The 14,034-nt window shown below is 32.6% G+C and overlaps 2 protein-coding genes across 8 annotated transcripts in view; one reads left to right on the forward strand and one right to left on the reverse strand.

Moving 5' to 3' along the window:
- Eip74EF (Ecdysone-induced protein E74) overlaps positions 1-14,034 on the reverse strand; it is a 240,643-nt gene that overhangs the window by 154,365 nt on the left and 72,244 nt on the right. For 5 of the 6 annotated variants that reach the window (XM_029311035.2, XM_029311034.2, XM_029311038.2 and 2 more), the window contains 2 exons: positions 1,545-1,836; positions 460-712 (listed from right to left, as the gene is read on the reverse strand). In XM_029311035.2, coding sequence (XP_029166868.1) covers positions 460-712; positions 1,545-1,682 — 391 coding nt within the window. In that variant the 5' untranslated portion in view covers positions 1,683-1,836. The remainder of the gene's footprint in view (positions 1-459; positions 713-1,544; positions 1,837-14,034) is intronic. The other variant, XM_029311037.2, reaches the window with a different exon arrangement.
- Positions 4,054-14,034, forward strand: part of Lsm11 (U6 snRNA-associated Sm-like protein LSm11) — a 34,998-nt gene continuing 25,017 nt past the window's right edge. For both annotated transcript variants that reach the window (XR_003820902.2, XM_029311049.2), the window contains exons 1-2: positions 4,054-4,396; positions 5,073-5,127. Coding sequence is in view for 1 of the 2 variants with exons in the window: in XM_029311049.2 (XP_029166882.2) it covers positions 4,226-4,396; positions 5,073-5,127 (226 nt within the window). In the remaining variant the exon portion in view is untranslated. The remainder of the gene's footprint in view (positions 4,397-5,072; positions 5,128-14,034) is intronic.

A 14,034-nucleotide genomic window follows, 5' to 3' on the forward strand; every position in this document is an offset into this window, starting at 1 on the left:
ATATACTCGATTAATTTTACTATGTACATAGGGGAAAATATTAATATGTACTATCATATTATCCCACTAATATGTTATATTCTATTATAATTTTATTATAATTCTATTATATATTTTTTTTTATTATACATAATATGTATATAATTATATATATTTTATTATATATATATATATATATATATATATATATATATATATAATATATTTCCAAGATTAAAATAATTCCACTGAACATGGGATTATAGGAAATGCTATAAAATAATGTTATAAATAAAGTGGATAAATGCTTATACATATGTATAAACAAAGTTCAAATAAAAATACTAAATTTAAAATTACAAGTGATTTTTGCATAAAAAGGAAAATAAATTAGAACGAGAGATAATTAAGTAATTTTTCCAGGTTTAAACAAGTAAAAGCGGGTTTTTTTTCAATGTAATTTCAAATGCTTCATTTTACCCGCTAATAAAGGATTCGCGGCGGCGATGTTGTGCCTCTGTCGTCTGTAGGAGGAAGGAGTCGTGGTGGAGGTGGGTTGGCTAGCCTCCGCCTCGAGTTCCCGCAGGAAATCCAGGGGGTCGAAAAGTTCTTCCCCTGTGACGCCGGACATACCAGCGCCTTCCTCCGCCGGCACATTCGGCGCCGCCGGCGTTCCGACAAAAGCACTCAATTCCATCGGGGAAAATTCGACCGACTGGCCCGTGTTGCTCTGCTGAAAACACGAGAAATTCAGAATAATGAAGAAGAAAAAAAATACATCTCAATTTAATGATCTCGAGATATTGAATTGATTCATATAAATAAGTTCCGCTATACATTTTTCTAATTAATCACTTCTCCTGAGAAAGTAATTGTCCACGATATTTATTATTCATTGTATTCAATTATTTTATTTATTGTATTATTCACAAATCAGTAATTATACTGTTGGATAAAAGTGTGAAATTTAATTTCTAACATGAATAATGGAAAAATTAATAAATAATGCTGAGGCTAATTTTGTAAAAAAAAAAGCTCCTCTTTTGCATCAATATCCCCAAAATACTGTCTATTTTTCACATTAAATCAATATTATTAGTTTGAAATAAATGATTTGTAAAGTAGTATTAAAATCAAATATTTATTTGAATTCAACAAATTTTTTTTAGTGTACTTAATAACAAAGGATATATGTAACAGATTAAAATTTATTGTAAATTAATAATACTGAGATTGATTTTGTAAAAAAAATCCTTTCGCATCAGAATCCCCAAAATTCGAAAAACATGATTATAAACTATTAAACATTTTTATTTCAATACTACCTATTTTTCCATTAAATCAATATTATTAGTTTCAAATAAACGATTTGTAAGGCAGTGTTGAAATCAAATATTTATTCAAAATCCAAATTTTTTTTGTACGTAATATACATACGTAACAGATTCAAATTTATTGTAAATACTTTTTAAATATAAAAAAACTCGACTTTTTTAGTAAAACGGAACGGATATGCATTTATGATTCAACCGAATGTCTAATTAATCCAGATTAATAATTCGCACCTGAAGGCACTGGGTCAGATCCATCTTTCCGTCATTGTCATACCAGAACAACTCGTCGTCTATGAAAGGCATGTTCGATTCCTCCTTGGGCACGAGGGTGGAGGTCAATGTGGGCGTTTGAGACACGGGGACCGGCATCGGGACCCGGCGGCGGGGCCACTTTAGCCACCCCCGCTCCTTCTAACATCTAAAACCACCTCTCCGAAACTCCTCTTTCGCCTTCCGCCTTATGCCACGCCCGGACAATTCTGCCTTTGTTTCCCTTTTTTCCCCTTTACACGCCGCTGTTCACCTGGAAACAGAATACAATGCACGTTAGATTCGACAATAGTGTATTGTGTATCAAGTGAGAAAAGTTCCGCACGATGCGGGAATAGCCGTGTTCAAAGTCATTGTCCATGGCTTCAGCCGTGGGCAAAGCATTGCCCACAGCTTCAGCCGTACGCAATGACTTTGAACGCGGCTCAGTCGTAGGCAATGGCTTTGAACGCGGCTTATTCACTCACCGCGTCGCCGCTAGATGCGGCGTGGGAAATCGGTCGCTTTCCGCACAGAAAACGCGCACACAAAAGTGCCACTTTGCCTGCACGTGTAATACAAAATAATTAGCGAGCGAGATGAAATATTTATCTGCGATACGAATCTAAAGTTTCCAAATATATATATATATATATATATGTGTGTGTGTGTGTGGGTATTATGTATGTCTAGAATAATTTAGATGCGGCACTTATAAATATATGTGTACATATAGACTTTTCATGTTATCTCTTATAGTAAATTGAGATTCTTTTTCAGTAAATAGCGGCTAATTAAGCTGCGGAACGAGATCTGTTTATCTCAATGACTCGCAATGACTTCCGATACATCGTGCGCGTTCGCACTTTCATTTGGAATCTAATTTAAACTCGTCTGGAAAAAGGAATTAACTTGATAATAATGTTACTTTCTCCGCCCGCGTATATTTCTACCCGCACACGAGATTATATAAGACGTAATGATGCGTGAAAAAAATAGAAGAGAAATAGAAAAATCTCTGCGGAATGTGATAACAGGGAAAAAAGAGAGCAAGTGTATTTTATGCGCAAACTAAGGAGATATAGTTTCTCAATAATCATTACGTACACTTTTGAGGAGAAAGCACGTGTGTTGGATCGAATGATCAATTCAATCTATCAAAATATAATATATTAATAGAATTAAAATTAAATATTATTCATTCTATTATTAGTCTTAAATTTATAAATCTTAATAATAAACAAATTAAAAATAATTTAAATATAATAAATGAATAAAGATACAAATTAATCAAAATTATCTAAGATAATTCAATATAATTATATCTTTAATTCCACAAATTAAAAATTTTTTTTAAACTACTCAAATTTTATATTATATTTATTCTTAAAATAATATAGTTACATTTAATAAAATAAACATTAACAGATAAATATGAATTACTAAAATAAGTAACTCCTTAAAATTAATTAAAAATAGATTTACTTCCTGATACGATCTTCCATGCTGAATGTAAGAATATAAATATATAAAGAATAAGCTCTTCTAAAAAAAAACAAATTATTATTAAATAAACTATTGTAAAAATATACACTTTTGAGGAGAAAGCACGTGATCGGAAATTGAGAGATAAAAGATCCAAGAAGAGAGAGATATATTTAATGAAGACAAAAATATGTCTTTTTTTTTTCATCAAAGTTCCGGTCTGCGAAAAAGAGACTTAATCGATTCCTCGCGGGCTGTTCATCGATGCGAGATGATGATTCGTTGCTAATTCGCATAATGCAGAAAGAAGAGAGAAAGGGGAAGGGAGGGACAATTTCCATGAAAGTGAAAACACAGCGAGAACTTTCTTTCTGGCTTCTGTTTCACTTCCTGTGCGCGTAACCTCGCGCTCTCCCCGTTGGTGCATTTCTATGCACCTTCTGCTCGACTGCATTTACGTAACTCGCAACCGCGAAAGAAAGTTTTCACCGCGGGTTAACATCCTCTTCTCTCTGAAATACTATCGCGACGCATTAATCAACCGAGAAACGGATGTTTTTTTTTCCCTCCTTTTTTCTCCTAATCAAGGAAGTCGTCCCTCACGCGATTCGTGCGTGCGACTGCACTTTAAGGCTCCCGATCATGTTGGAATCGTGACGTCAGAGACGAGAAAACACACGCTAAAAAATTCTGACGTGCCAATTTTTAGAGAAAAAAATATTTCGATGTGAGACATTACTTTAGCACACCTTTAAAATATCCCAAAAACCATCTCTCTTTTTCCCTTTATAATATAATCAACCAACAACATTTATTTTATTTCTTAAAAAAATAAAATGTATAGAGTTTGATATCATTTTATTTTGTTGATCGATTGTCAAGCGAAAAAAAAATTTTCTATTCTACAAAGAGATCTGAAGTTGTGTTTCATAAAAATATCTTCTTGCGTAAAAAATGGCACGCAAAAATTGTCAGCGTGTATTTTCCCGCCTCTGACGTCAAAATCTGACATGGCCGCGGCGTGGATCCGTGAACCCACGTGTTTACTCGTGTGTACGTGCGAGCTGTCATCCTACGTCGGCTGTTCCCTTTTCAGAGATCAATTGATAAAAACGTAGGATAATACGGGACAGCGAGTGAGTCGAAAGAAGTGCAAGTGAACCACGTGAAACTCATCAATGGAAGACGAGAGCGATACTTCGGACGAGAGCTTGGACGCGGGAAGTGACAAGTTCGACCCGTTGAAAGCATTATATTCCTCCAAGATGCGACTGGTGTCCTCGGCCCCGACCTACGACAACATTTCGAAATTCGAGGCCGTGTTGAAGGGCATCGACGTGACGAGAAAAGTGCGTATCGTTTCAGCCACGTGGTTCCGCGCGACCTGTCAATCTCTTAACCTCAATTCTGGGGACGCGAAAAATCCAGTAAAGGCGAATCGATTGAAATGCAACACGTGTTGAATTAGAGAAAGCACTCGGTTCGTTAGAAATAGAAATTAATATCTGTATTTATAAAATATGAGAAAGATTCTGTGCGATACAATAATGTAACCTCACATAACCTAACTCGATACTTTAATTAAATCTTGAGATTTGTTGAAGTTTGAACGAAATCAGGATGTAATACTTGAGACTTGTGCTTAGGAATAAATTCTACGATCTATGAAAACCGTGAATCGTTTAGCTAAATCTGTAACCTGCGGAATACCTAGAATATATTCTAGTATCTTTGTGAGATCCCAGAGTAAAGAGAAATTATAAATAGAATCTCTCTCTTTTGGAGATGAGAGTCGGTGTTGTAAGAGTTGTATAACTCGGAATATATGTGAAAACGTGAATATATAAAAATAATTAACATTCGTATGATCTAAAATATATATATGAAATCAAGGGACAATTTGTGAAATAAAAAAAAATCTTGTGAAATTTAATTTAATCGTAATGGCAAAATAATTAGCATCTTTTCGGGATTCTAGAGCAGACGAGACTCGCGGTCTAATTTATATTTTCATTTCTATTTCAGAGTAGCAAATCGATTGTGCCAGGACCCTCAAGGCAGAGATTTTTACCTCATCAAGGTAAGGAAACCTTCTTTATACGCAGTTTTCGCACTCCTCGCAAGAGATGGCGATTGCATGCAATTGTACGACTTCTGGAGGACTTTATTATTCATACAAGTTGACTTAATATCGAATTTCAATAGCCCTATTCTTGTACTGGCACTCAATTAAAGAGAAATAATTATATATAATTTATTTTTTTTGAATTATTATTTATTTGAGAATAATCAGATTATCCCCCGAAATTATTATAAAAAAGAATTTTAATTTAAATAGTATTGATGTTACTATTTCATATAAAAATCGAAAAAGATAATTATATATGTATATAATTATATGTAAATAATTATATAACTATTCTCGTACTGACGTTTCGTCAATTGCCTTAATCAATGTATAACGATTACTTAAAAAATCAACACAGCACATTTTACATCCATGAGAATAAAATTATTTTTTGTTCCATGAACGTAAGATGACTTTTTTAAACTAAGTTAAGTTAAAGTTAGTTGCTTATAAAATTAATTTAGTTAAGTTAAAAGTTTTATGAACAAAAAATTAACTCAGTTAAAGTTAAGATTAAATTAACTAAAGTTAAATCAAAAGTTAATTTTTAAAATTATTATTTATATTAAATTAGAATTTTGTTTGTTAATTTTTTTGAAATATATTTTTTGGTAATTACAATTGATGACAAATAAACATAAAAATTAATAATACGTTTATAACTTATAAAAAGACAATAATGGTATTCAGAGATAAAAAAATTTAACTTAGGAAAAAAAGTTAATAAGTTTAAGATCAAAAATAATTAGTTGAAGTTAAAAATTAATACACTGCAAAAAATTACTAAATTAATACATATTTAGTTCAACATTGTCAAATGAATCATTTATTTGAAACAAATAAATATTTATTTGTTTTGAAAAGGATTTTCCTATTAAATAAATATTTTTCATATCAAATAAATATTATTAGTTTCAAATAAATAATTTATTTGACAGTATTGAAATAAATACTTGTAAGAATAACCTGAATTTATTTTCAGTGCACATTTTAAATTAACTAAGCTAAATTAAAAGTTATCAACTTTTTAACTTTTTTTAAACTAATTAACTAATTACCCAACCCTGATAAAAACTATCATAAAAAAATCGAATATACAATCGTAAAAGCCCCTCGATCGGGGAGACCTCGTGCGACCTCGAGATGTCAATCCATCTCGAATCGAAAACGGAAGATCCATCGTTTTCGCGCCTTCCGATGACTCCCTATCGTGCATACATCATCCTACATATATTCCAGATACCGGCGTATACACACTTTATATTTACGGCCTAACAAATACCACGAAGGTCGCCGCAACGTCGGCGGCTGCAAGCAGCGCGTCTGCATTAGTCGCGCGTGGAATTTGACCTCCGCGAAAGTGTGCGTCAACCGTTTTCTCGCGCTGCGAGAGACCGAGACCGTCGTCGTCGCGTACAGAGGCTTCCCATTGTTTTCCGCTCTTCCACGGCTATCTTTTCTTATATTACGCGTATATGTACGTTGATATCCGCAATGTCGCGCGAGTTCCTCTTTCTCGCTGGGAAAAGAAGACGGAAAGAGGGAAGGTTAATATTGCGCGGATTTTCCGAAACCTTCTCGCGACCTTACGAATTTTAAGCACCATTTATTTTATTTTTTTATTTTATTTTATTTTTTATAGGCAAACATTTTTTTTACGAGATTTGAGAAACCTAGAACCTGATCCGAAGTTCATTAACATTTCGAGCGATTAAAATTACTATTTCTGATATTCGATGCATGCGAGAAAATAGAAAGTTTTACTATAGATATTTTAATGGAAAAAGAATCAACTGTGCGCAGCCAGAAAAATTCGATCGCATTTAGAAAATGCGAGTGAAGAAAAAGAAAGAGGAAAAAGCAATATATTTATTATTCATTCACCTATGAACTTGTCTCTTATAAAAAGGCTATTATGTAAGTGCCATAGGTATATGAGCAAGTTTATTTTTCCTTCTAAGTGATCGTTCTTTCCTTGAAGTCTCTTTATGTGTATCCGGGTCAATAACATCGTAAAGAGAATTCGAAATAATGTTCTCACTTGTAAAAGCCCATAAAATGTAAAACGCGTCTATATTCTTTCTCTGTACCCTCGTTAAATGAATAAAAAATTATTTAGGAAAATAATAAAATTTGTATATTATACATCTGTAATAATTTTTTCTCGTGCGTCAAATAATTAAAAAAAAAATTAAAATCGTCTCGCTTATAATTATTATTCTTAAGCGTACGCGCAAGCTACATTTTTGAGATTCACTTCTTCGCACCTCGAAGCTGCAGAAAGAAACCAACGTGATAATTACTCCTCTAACAATCGAAAAGTTCCATCTCCTGAGAAGCTTGACTCATCATAATTATAGTCGATCCGCACGATTGATATTCCATACCAACGCAATCATGCAATCTCGCGGAATAAAAAAAGAACGCTTCCTTCGTCCTTAATAGAGTATGTCAGAAACGAAGGTGCATTGAAAAAAAATTGAATACATATTTATTTCAAATACTGCCAAAAAACGAATAATTTTATTGAAACGAATAATATCGATTTGATGTGAAAAATATTTATTTATAGAAAAATCCTTTTCAAAACAGATGTAAAATATGATTTATTAGGCAGTATTGCACAGTAGAAAAATTTGTGTTTTCTTATTAAAAATGGTCCCCGTTAAAATTTTTGTGTTAAATATTTAACACATTCATGTGTTAATTATTACTGTTCTGTTAATTGAACTTAAATGTTAAATTATTAAAAGAACTGAAAAAAATGTAAAAATAACACAATGTGCATCTATTTTTAATTTTACACAATAAATATGTTCTGCTTTATTAGTGACAAGATTTTTCTGTTAAAATCTACAGGAAAAAAATGTTGACTTTCTATTTTATAATATAATAGGGATTTTACACCAAATTTATTTCAAATTATTTGAAGTTTTGCATTTTTTATTTTGTGTTCAAATATTAATCCAATATTTGTGTCTACATTTAATCGTATCCATATTATGTAAAATTAACAGAAAAATTTCTGTGGACCGTTTGTGAAATTTGACAGAAATGTTTCTTCAACTGTGTGAAATAAATATTGATTAATACAATAATTTTTGTTCACTGTGCGTAATCGATGCTCGAGATGATTGCACGGAAATGAGAAGGACTAGATGCTGGGCGCACAAGCACGCAGCGTCTTCTCGCGCTCTGGACCTCCTCGCAAACGCACACACCCAGGAGGGAAGTATATATCTATTGGCCGGCGGCCAATTACACGAGGCAGCCGATAAATCACGGATCCCTGACCCAGTGCAGTTTTATATTTACCGATTCTCCCTCCTCGTCTCTCTTTTATTATTCCGCACCTCTGTTTGAATCGTGCGCCTCTTCTCTTCTCGTTTTCCTCCTCCTCTCGGTCGCGCAAAGAGAAGCAAAGGAAGCGAGTGACAGAGAGAAAGAGAGAGGGATGCCTTCCCTCGAAGGGAGAGACCGCGGTGGTCATGTAATTGTGCGAGAGAGCGAGATGAAAGCGGGTTGTGTGTGTGTGTGTGTGTGTGTGTGTAGAGAAAGAGGGAGTAATGTGTGTGTATGTGTTTGTGTGTACGTAGTGCGGCACTTGTTGCGCGCCCGGACGTCGACCTCTTGCGCTCAACTCGAGGCTCCGCGTCGCGGCGCGTCTAGGGATGCTCACGATAATACATCGATACTGTATGAACGAGATCGATATACCGCGTCCTTTCGACAGTCGATGAATATGCACTGTCAAAAAATATGTAAAATTGCATTAATAAATGTAAAATTACATAATGAAACATTTCTGTCATTTATCGTGTAATTTTACACTTATTATTTATGTAATTTTACATATTTTTGTGTAATATATTACATATTTTATTATGTATGAACGAGATCGAGATATATCGCGTCCTTTCGACAGTCGATGAATATGCACTGTCAAAAAATATGTAAAATTACATTAATAAATGTAAAATTACATAATGAAACATTTCTGTCATTTATCGTGTAATTTTACACTTATTATTTATGTAATTTTACAGATTTTTGTGTAATATATTACATATTTTATTATGTATGAACGAGATCGAGATATATCGCGTCCTTTCGACAGTCGATGAATATGCACTGTCAAAAAATATGTAAAATTACATTAATAAATGTAAAATTACATAATGAAACATTTCTGTCATTTATCGTGTAATTTTACACTTATTATTTATGTAATTTTACAGATTTTTGTGTAATATATTACATATTTTATTATGTATGAATGAGATCGAGATATATCGCGTCCTTTCGACAGTCGATGAATATGCACTGTCAAAAAATATGTAAAATTACATTAATAAATGTAAAATTACATGATAAATAATGAAAAGGTAATCATTTCTGTTATTTATCGTGTAATTTTACACTTATTATTTATGCAATTTTACATATTTTTGTGTAATATATTACATATTTTTTACAGTGTATCTTGGCTTCGTCCCGAATTCGGATTTTCTAAAGTCGGAAATTTACATAAGAAAGGCTTTTTTCACGGCTCTATCTTTTTTTATGTGGATTCTTTAATATACAATGTCTGGAATTAGTTCTTCAAAATTGTACCTATACATGGCTAGAATTTTAATGTTTCGAACTAAAATATCTTTTCACGGAGGAAACTTGGAATTTATACAATAATTTAAGAGACTCGTATGAAAATATCTGTATTTTTTCAATACATGCAAATTACCTATAGAAAATCAGGTGTAAAAAGATGCATAAAGGATGCATTAAGCGCAAGAAAATTGTTTAAAAATTTTTTTCTAATTATTTGAACGTTTATTTGATCCTTATTCCTTTAGACTCTTCTCAGCATAAAGGATCAAAATGTGTAAAATAATTAAAGAAGAATTAAAAAATGTTATTCTGCACGGAAAAAAATTAGCTTACAATTATCTCATCAATAGCCTTATCAGTAGGCCTACAATCATTAAATTTGCATTTTTATGCATAATATCTAATTTTGTATTTTTATATCAAAGCCTTGTCAATTTATTATATAATTATCTCATCAACAGTCTAATCAGTAGATACAATCATTAAATCTGCATTTCTTATGAATAATTTATCGCGATAGCTTTTCTTCTTCGATTATCATCAGGAATGTTTGGCAAAAAAGCCTAAAACGACATCGACATTCGCGCAATATAACGTAGGCAAAAAAAGATTTAATCACACTCGAGCATCGCTACACAGTTGAAAAATTTGACAAATATCACATGTCTCAATCAGTCTATAGAAATTTTTGTGTTATAGATATGTTAAATAGAAACACAAATACTGTGTTAAAATATGTTAACATAAAATAAATGCAAAACTTGCAAGTAATTCAAAATAGATATATTTTGTGTAAAATTAACTTCCGAGCCTTTTTATTGTTGACAAAAATATCTCAAGGATTTCATGATTTAACATTTAAAAAATAATACTAAAAAGTCAGGGAAAAATTTAATTTCTGGTCTTGGAAAATCTGAAAAATTCGGGGAATTTTTTTCATTGAGTCTGGACACCCTGGCCGATGCTCTCTCGCTCGCTCGTGCACGGATTTAGAGACGGCCGGTTAACGAGAGCGCCGGAAGCCGAACGACCTTTTTGAGGTTGCGCCGCGGCGCGCCAAGTTTTCCCCGTTTGAAAGAGAGAGAGAGAAGCCTGCAGCCAGTTCGACGTGCGTAAAAATTTTTCTGTTAAATATTTTGCACGTTCATGTGTTAAATTAACATATTGCTGTTGTGATAATTATTGAGCTTGAATGTTAAATTATTAAAGCAATTGAAAAAAAATGTAAAAATAACACAATGCGCATCTATTTTTAATTTTACATAAAATAAATATGCTCTGTTTTATTTTAGTAACAAAATTTAACTGTAAAAATTTACATGGAAAAATGTTGATTTTTTTATTTTATAACATAAATGGGGATGATAAAATCAAACACGCTGTAGATAAATCGACTTTTAACAATATAGAAAATTAGCGTATTGAGAGTCGAGGAAAAGTTTATATTTATTTAATAAAAAATTTCAAATTATTGAGACAATTGTAGAATAATGTGAAAAAATCCACATAAATAGCAAAATTTCCTAACTTCGGGGAAAATCCTGGTAATCATGGACAATATGATTTTGGAAGAATTTTATAAGAATTTCTCTGATTAATATTTATGACAATAAAAAATAATATATGAATATTTTTTATATTTTTTTAATATCTTTTATTTTATGTGTCGAGAGCCGACTAATATATTCTTATTAATATGATTATTTATTTCATATTTTATTGTGATAGATTACTATTTTTATCGTGGTAAATATTAATCAGAAAAATTCTTCCAATACCATACTGTCCACGATTACCATGATTTTCCGAGTAAATTCTAAGAGAAAATTCTCTCTGATCTGCGCGCATTTCGGAGGAGTCGCCTCGCCGAGAGAGTCCGTCGAAAGTCGCGCGCGCCGGCGTTATCGAAGCCGATCGCGAACGTGTCCGGAGAGAGAGAGAGAGAGAGGGAGAGAGCATCTCGAGAGCGCACTTGTTGCGCCCGGACATCGACCTCTCGCTGATGGCTGCAGCGAAGTTGCACTCCGCGCTTCGGGGCCCTCGAACACGTTCCGCCGGAACCGCGATTTTTCCCAATTGTGGACACGCGCCGGCGAACGAGAAACGCGTGCGTTCCGCGGCCGGAGAGATACGCCATATATATATATATATATATATATATATATATAAGATTCATCTCCCACGGCTACGCTATCGCGGCTTAGAGATAGCGCGGGATTCCTGTTGATTTATCGGAGAGACCTCGCAGGTTTATCGGTGGCTCTCTTAGATATATATGCACTTGGCACGATGACGTTTTTATACGTCCGCAGCGGGGATTTCGCGACGAGGGTCGATCGAAAGTTTTCAATCCGGAATTCGCGGAGATGATGTAATTCACGAAATTCTGGAATTTTTTGAATTTAAATGTATTTTCAATAGATACAGCTATTTTCGTGTCAAATATTTAACACATTCGTGTGTTAATTTAGTATATTGCTGTTGTGTTAATCGAAGTCAAATGTTAAATTATTAAAACAATTTTGAAAAATGTTAAAGTAACAATTGCACAGTAGGAAAATTTGTTTTCTTGTTACAAACAGTCCCCGTTAAAATTTTTGTGTCAAATATTTAACACATTCATGTGTTAATTGAAAAGTCAAATGTTAAATTATTAAAACAATTGAAGAAATGTAAAAATAACACAACTGCACACAGTAGAAAAATTTGTTTTTGTGTTAAAAACAGTCCCCGATAAAATTTCTGTGTGAAATGTTTAACACGTTCATGTGTTAATTTAACATATTACTGTTGTGTGTTAATTGAAGTCAAATATGAGATTATTAAACCAATTGAAAAAATGTAAAAATAACAATTACATAGTAGAAACACTTGTGTTTTTGTTTTAAAAACGGCCCCTGTTAAAATTTTTGTGTTAAATATTTAACACATTCATGTGTTAATTTAATATATTGCTGTTGTGTTAATTGAATTCAAATGTTAGATTATTAAAACAATTAAAAGTGTAGAAATAACATATTGTGCATGTATAGTTTTAATTTTACACAATGAATATTTTGTTTTAGTGACGAGATTTATCCGTAAAAATTTACACGAAAAAAATGTTGATTTTATTTTATAATATAAGTATAGGTATAAGATAATTAAATGTAAAATTAACATTTCTAAATAAATTTTTACATTAAACGTATGTTAATTACACAAAATCTTTAATAAATTACTTGAAGTTTTGCATTTATTAGTATTAAAATATTAACACGAAACACGGGTAAAGCACACTGTAAAAAAATTTTGTAAAATTACATTAAAAATATGTAAAATTACATAAATAATAAATGTAAAATTACACGATAAATAATGAAAAGGTAAACATTTTTATTATTTATCGTGTAATTTTACACTTATTATTTATGTAATTTTACATATTTTTGTGTAATACTTTACATATTTTTTTACAGTGCATAATAAAATTGACAAAATCTTTAATCTGCGAGGGTAACAAGCTATGTGCTTAAAAAATCGATATCCTCTGAAGTGCGCACACAATAATTCCTCCTCTTCTAAACAGACCCTTTCTCCCACACATACATATATCTCAATCAAGTTTAGCCTTTGGCGACCACGATCTTCCCGACCTATCGTAACGTGACATACATATGACTGCGCGACATGAACGAAACGATGACGATGACGATGACGATGAGGAGAGGAAAAAGAGGCTCCTCTAAGTGTCTTAGTATATCCGGAAGCGAATTTCGCTCTCTAGCAGGCGGACTCCGAGTGCGCCGCACTCTCGTATAGAAGGAACGCACTCACACGTATGCACTCGCATACTCTCGCTTCTGGACACAACACGATGCAACGCAACGACGGCAGCCGCTCGCCTCTCTCGAGTATAACGGAATACTCGTCGATGTTTTCTCCTCGCGACATTCGCGCGCGTTTTTCCCTATATTTCATCCCGCTCCTATACACAGAAAAAAAGAAATCCTTGATTCAAGTATATTTTTAATCTTGAACGCTATTTGATTCATCACAAATTTTCATTTGCCTTAATAATAAATAAGTTTGTGAAAAGTAGAATATTTTATCCTTAAGATATATTCTTGTTTTAAAAATCGCACATGGTAAAAACAAACTTAGTCACATTTGAACTAAAAATTATTATATATATATTTGAAAGTTCCTCTTATATCTGATGCTCACTTGTCACTTGTCCTTGCAATATTTATAATTAAATTTCAGCTTCAA

The sequence above is a fragment of the Nylanderia fulva genome, unplaced genomic scaffold (genome assembly GCF_048542155.1).
Source record: "Nylanderia fulva isolate GAGA-0341 unplaced genomic scaffold, ASM4854215v1 Scaffold34, whole genome shotgun sequence".
NCBI classification, from domain to species: Eukaryota; Metazoa; Arthropoda; class Insecta; order Hymenoptera; family Formicidae; genus Nylanderia; species Nylanderia fulva.